This window comes from Mandrillus leucophaeus, unplaced genomic scaffold (assembly GCF_000951045.1).
Source record: "Mandrillus leucophaeus isolate KB7577 unplaced genomic scaffold, Mleu.le_1.0 Scaffold107, whole genome shotgun sequence".
Taxonomy (NCBI): Eukaryota; Metazoa; Chordata; class Mammalia; order Primates; family Cercopithecidae; genus Mandrillus; species Mandrillus leucophaeus.
This window is the reverse complement of record NW_012098876.1, coordinates 103,462-109,968: the sequence shown is the minus strand read 5'-3', so window position 1 is coordinate 109,968 and position 6,507 is coordinate 103,462. Positions and strand designations below refer to the sequence as shown.

At 42.7% G+C, this 6,507-nt stretch overlaps 1 protein-coding gene across 4 annotated transcripts in view; it reads left to right on the top strand.

The window, feature by feature from the left end:
- The window catches only part of CNOT10 (CCR4-NOT transcription complex, subunit 10), a 131,701-nt gene that overhangs the window by 41,901 nt on the left and 83,293 nt on the right, over positions 1–6,507 (top strand). For all 4 annotated transcript variants that reach the window (XM_011985311.1, XM_011985320.1, XM_011985302.1 and 1 more), the window contains exons 9-10: positions 2,956–3,105; positions 5,133–5,335. In XM_011985311.1, coding sequence (XP_011840701.1) covers positions 2,956–3,105; positions 5,133–5,335 — 353 coding nt within the window. The remainder of the gene's footprint in view (positions 1–2,955; positions 3,106–5,132; positions 5,336–6,507) is intronic.

The following is a 6,507-nucleotide window of genomic DNA, read 5'->3' as shown; positions in this document are numbered from 1 at the left end:
AATTTTTGCTTAGGATTTTCTTCATGTAGATATCAGTATTGACATTATCAATCTTTAAAATGGAGGCAGGAGCTGGAAGCGGTGGCTCATGCCTGTAATTCTAATGCTTTGGGAGACCAAGGCAGGAGGACCAGGAGTTCGAGGCTACAGTGAATCATGATCATGCCACTGCACTCCAGCCTGGGCAACAGAATAAGGCCTTGTCTCTGAAAATAAATTAATAAATAAAGATGGCCAGGCAGGGTGGCTCACACCTATAATCCCAGCACGTTGGGAGACCGAGGCCAACATATCACTTGAGGTCAGGAGTTCAAGACCAGCCTGGCCAACATGGAGAAACCCCATCTCTACACAAAATATAAAAATTAGCTGGGCATGATGGTGTGCACCTGAAATCCCAGCTACTTAGGATTCCAAAATGCTGGGATTGCAGGCATGAGCCACCAAGCTCAGCCTTGTGTTTCTTTTTTAAATATTGTCGTTGCTTAATTTAAAAACATGTCAGAAGATTACCTTTAGTTTTTAGTGCTAAACCTTAAATATCCTGATTATTAATTTTGTCATTCTAGTCAGGCATTTTATACCATTAAGGGCTGTTGTTTTAGAATGTTTGGGTAGCTGTTTAGAAAAAAAATATTAAAGGCCGGGCGCGGCGGCTCATACCTGTAATTGCAGCACTTTGGGAGGCTGAGGCGGGCAGATCACGAGGCCAGGAGATGGAGACCATCTTGGCTAACATGGTGAAACCTCGTCTCTACTAAAAATACAAAATATTAGCCAGGTGGGGTGGCGGGTGCCTGTAGTCCCAGCTACTGGAGAGGCTGAGGCAGGAGAATGGCATGAACCCAGGAGGTGGAAGTTGCAGTGAGCTGAAATTGCGCTACTGCACAACAGAGTGAGATACCGTCTCAGGAAAAGGAAAAAAAATTAACGCTTAGATTACTTTCATTACACCAAAATAAAATTCAGAGAGATGAAGGATTAACATTTAAAAATAAATAAAAGCAGTAAGACAAAACTTGGATGAATATTTTAATTTTGTGATGGGGAAGGCTTGAGTAAACATTTTCCAGAATCTAAGTCTAAGTACCATAGAGTTTAGAAAACATTGCTAAATTTGACCACATTGAAATGTTAAACATTTTATGATTAAAAATGTAAACACACATACGCATACTGAACCAAGTCACAAAATAGATGACAAACAGAGGTGGGCAGGAATATTTGAAACAGATGTGACAGAAGGTTTCTATAACATACAAAACAACTAATAACCAACAGAAAAAACATCTGTAACCAAATAAAGAAATAGATCGGCCAGGAATGGTGCTCACTCTTGTAATTTCAGCACTTTGGGAGGATCACTTGATTCCGGGAGTTTGTGACCAGCCTGGGCAACAAAGTGAGACCCTATCTCTGCAAAAAAATTAAAAAATTAGCTGGGCATGGTGGCCCACGCCTGTAGTCCCAGGTACTTAGGAGGCCAAGGCATGAGGATTGCTTGAGCCCAGGAGGTCGAGGCTGCAGTGAGCCCTAATTATGCCACCGCACTCTAGCCTGGGCGACAGAAGGAGACCCTGTCTCAGAGAAAGAAAAAAAATAATAAGGGTGAAAGACAAGAAGAGGCAACACAGGCTGAAAAATACAAATTCCCAAACATGAGAAGATGCTTAGCTGCAATGGTATTTAAAGAAGTGTAAATTAAAATCAGTGGAGACTTACGGTTTAACAAGCATACTCTGTTCTGTTCTTTTTTTTTTTTTTTGAGACAGTCTTACTCTGTCACCCAGGTTGGAGTGCAGTGGTGCGATCTCGGCTCACTGCAGCCTCTGCCCCCCAGGCCCAAGCAATTCTCCTGCCTCAGCCTCCTGAGCAACTGGGATTATAGGCGCCCTCCACTATGCCCGGCTAATTTTTGTGTTTTTAGTGGAGGTGGCGTTTCACCTTGTTGGCTGGGCTGATCTTGAACTCCTGACCTGAAGTGATCCACCTTCCTCAGCCTCCCAAAATGCTGGGATTACAGGCGTGAGCCACCGTACCCAGCCTCACTCTGTTCTTTTCTATATATTCTTGCTATTCACTTAATATACTTTGGTTGTTTCCATATATACTTGCTTCCTTGTTTCTAATTTCTACATAATATTTCATTGGTGGATGCAATGCGTATACATTATATTACTGATGAACATATTTTGTCTTTTGCATTTTTGTATCATTTGTCTACAGTTACTAAAAATTAGCTGGGCATGGTGGCTCATGCCTGTAATCCCAGAACTTTGGGAAGCCAAGGTGGAAGGTGTTGCTTGAGCCCAGGAGTTTGAAACCAGGGTAGGCAATATAGTGAGACCCCGTCTATTTTAAAAATTGTTTTTAAAAAGGAAAAAAAAAATCAGTACAAAATTAGACTAACAAAATAAGACTGGTTTTTAAAAATAATTTTTGGCCGGGCGCGGTGGCTCAAGCCTGTAATCCCAGCACTTTGGGAGGCTGAGACGGGCGGATCACGAGGTCAGGCGATCGAGACCATCCTGGCTAACACTGTGAAACCCCGTCTCTACTAAGAAATACAAAAAACTAGCCGGGCGAGGTGGCGGGCGCCTGTAGTCCCAGCTACTCGGGAGGCTGAGGCAGGAGAATGGCATAAACCCGGGAGGCGGAGCTTGCAGTGAGCTGAGATCCGGCCACTGCACTCCAGCCTCGGCGACAGAGCGAGACTCCACCTCAAAAAAAAAAAAAAAAAAAAAAAAAATTTTTAAAACTTTAACAAAATAGATTTTAAAAGGAATTTAAAAATTTTTCAGATATTTCCTAAATTTCAAATACCTTGTGAACTGTTCTTTAGGAAGTAAGTGGAATGGTAACAGTGTTAACTCATGCAAGACGAGCCCAATTCTTGTCTGAGGGACACTAACATTAAAATTTTTCTGTGGACAAATTTATTTGCATTTTTTTCAGGTGAATGCTTGAGATGCATGTTCTGGAATAACCTTGGTTGCATCCATTTTGCCATGAGCAAGCACAATTTGGGAATATTCTACTTTAAAAAGGCTCTGCAGGAGAATGATAATGTCTGTGCACAGCTCAGTGCAGGTAGCACTGATCCAGGTAAGCCCAGTACTGGGGTACAGTTTGTATTTACTACATCAGAAAAGCATGATTTAAAAAGCATGAATGTGGTTAAAATACCCACCATATAGGCTTACATATAGTTAACTCTGATCTTACCCAACAAGTTTGGCTCTGGGGATTTTTAATAGATAATGCTACTTTGAATAGCAATAACAAGATGTTAAGAGTAATTTTGAATTTTCCAGAAATTTAAGTTGCATTCCATTTTTCATCGATTTGAAAAAATTCCCTATGGTAGTGTTATGTAACAGAATGTTTGATTAGTCACAACATGACTGTGCCAAACTAGGTTTATTATAGTTTTTTTTTTTTTTTTTTTTTTTGAGACAGAGTCTAGCTCTGTCACCCAGCTGGAGTGCAATGGTGCGATTTCAGCTCATTTCAACTTGTGCCTCCTGGGCTCAAGTGACCCTTCCACTTCAGCCTCCTGAGTAGCTGGGACTATAGACACATGCCACTGTACCTGGCTAATTTTTGTGTTTTTTGTAAAGATAAGGTTTCGCTGTGTTGCCCAGGCTGGTTTGGAACTCCTGGGCTTAAGTGATCCTCCCGCCACAGTCTTCCAAAGTGCTGGAATTACAAGCATGAGCCACTGTGCCTGGCTTATTATAGAATCTTTGCAGAGTTTTACATGTGATACTACTGGCAGCATCTGACAGTCTTTAAGCAATTTCCTCACATTGATCCTTTAATGTGCATTATCATATGGATCCTTGATCTGAAATGCCTAAAATCAAACAATTATTTAGCTTTTAAAAATAATAACCTATTTAGGTCGGGTATGGTGGCTCACGCCTGTAATCCTAGCACTTTGGGAGGCCAAGGCGGGCGGATCACGAGGTCAGGAGTTCGAAACCATCCTGGCTAACACTGTGAAACCCCGTCTCTACTAAAAAATACAAAAAATTTAGCCAGGCATGGTGGCAGGCACCTGTAGTCCCAGATACTCGGGAGGCTGAGGCAGGAGAATGGCGTGAACCTGGGAGGCGGAGCTTGCAGTCAGCCGAGATGGCACCATTGCACTCTAGCCTGGGCGACAGAGCGAGACTCTGTCTCAAAAATAATAATAATAATAACCTATTTAATTGATGCCAAATATATTATAAATCAAGGTTGACTGAAACATTGAATAGATGATAACACATGGCAATAAAATGGTTAACCAAGATGAAATTTTTATTTTATTTTATTTTATTTTATTTTTTTGAGATGAAGTCTCACTCTGTTTCCCAAGCTGGAGTGCAGTGGCGTAATCTTGGCTCACTGCAGCCTCCACCTCCCAGGTTCAAGCAGTTTTCCTGCCTCAGCCTCCCAAGTAGCTGGGACTACAGGCACGCGCCACCATGCCTGGCTAATTTTTGTATTTTTAGTAGAGACGGGGTTTCACTGTGTTGGCCAGGCTGGTTTTGAACTCCTGACCTTGTAATCCACCCGGCTTGTCCTCCCAAAGTGCTGGGATTACAGGCGTGAGCCACTGACCCCAGCCAAAAATTTTAAAAAGTGGAAACTTCATACAGACTCTAAAAATATTGGCTAGGCAAGATGGCTCATGCCTGTAATCCCAACATTTAGGGGAGGCCAAGGTGGATCACTTCAGTCCAGGAGTTCAAGACCAGCCTGGGCAACATAGTGAGACCCCCCATCTCTACAAAAATAAAAGTAAAAAATAGAATAAAGTAAAAATGTAGAAAAGTAGGATAAGATTCAAAGGAGTGAGAGTGGGTCCCATCTCTTATCTTTGCCTTCCTGGAGCTTTGTTGCCTGAGGAGCTGGCAAATGAGAAGAGACATCTCTGGCTCTGCCAGTATAGACAACTGAGATGACTCTGGAGAATATTTGTGGGGTTGAGGACGGAGACCACCATTGTTGAGAGCCATTATAACTCAGATCAGGATTATTGGTGTTAAACATGGTAGTGTCTAAGTACTTAATGGAGTAAATGTTTTCAAGGTTACTATTACTTTAAATCTAATGATGTATTCTTATCTAATTTTTATCACTAGGCAAAAAATTTTCAGGAAGACCCATGTGTACGTTACTAACCAATAAGAGATATGAGTTGCTGTATAACTGTGGAATTCAGCTTCTTCACATTGGAAGGCCTCTTGCTGCCTTCGAATGTCTGATTGAAGCTGTTCAGGTTTATCATGCAAATCCTCGCCTCTGGCTACGGCTGGCTGAATGCTGCATTGCTGCCAATAAGGGGGTGAGTGCTACTTGGGTATCTTTTTGAACCCTATCTTCCCCCCACTTACTACATGGAATGTTAAAGAAAAAAAAAAAACCTTGGAAACATACATAAGACATCATTCTCTTTTTTTTTTTTCTTTAATTTTTTTTTTTGAGACGGAGTTTCTCTCTTGTGCCCAGGCTGGAGTGCAATGGCACAATCTCAGCTCACTGCAACCTCCACCTCCAGGATTCAAGCGAGTCTCCTGCCTCAGCCTCCCGAGTAGCTGGGACTACATACACATGCCACCATGCCCAACTAATTTTGTATTTTTAGTAGAGACAGGGTTTCAACATGTTGCCCAGGCTGGTTTTGAACTTCTGACCTTAGGCGATCCACCCACCTCAGCCTCCCAAAGTGCTGGGATTACAAAGTGCTGGGATTACAGGCGTGAAGGTTAAAAAGAGAATGATGATGGTCATTCTTTTCTTTTGATTTCAGTGAAATGTATATGTAGTCTTCCTTAACCACTGGTGAAAAAAAATTTAGTTTCAAAAAGTCATTTGTTGGCCGGGCGCAATGGCTCATGCCTGTAATCCAAGCACTTTGAGAGGCCGAGGTGGGTGGATCTCTTGAGCTCAGGAGTTCAAGACCAGAATAGACAACACAGTGAGACACCTACATCTCTACAAAAAATTATTAGGTGTGGCACCGAGTGCCTGTAGTCCCAGCTATTCAAGAGGCCGAGGTGGGAAGATTGTTTGAGCCTGGGAGGTGGAGGTTGGAGTGAGACCAGATAGAGCCTCTGTACTCCACCTTAGGCAATAGAGCGAGACCCTGTCTCAAAAAAAATAAAAATGTATAAAGTCATTTGTTAACATTCTCATTCTTGGTAAGTAAGTGTGGCAACATTAAAGAGTTGAAGCCAGTGATAAAGTCATGTATGTTGAAACAGTGGTCTGCTAGCTGCTCCAGGGCTCAGGAGCCATGCCATCTGCTGGCGTAAGCATAGTGTTGTGGCCGGGCGCGGTGGCTCAAGCCTGTAATCCCAGCACTTTGGGATCACGAGGTCAGGAGATAGAGACCATCCTGGCTAACCCGGTGAAACCCCGTCTCTACTAAAAAAATACAAAAATTAGCTGGGCGAGGTGGCGGTGCCTGTAGTCCCAGCTACTCGGGAGGCTGAGGCAGGAGAATGGCGTGAACCC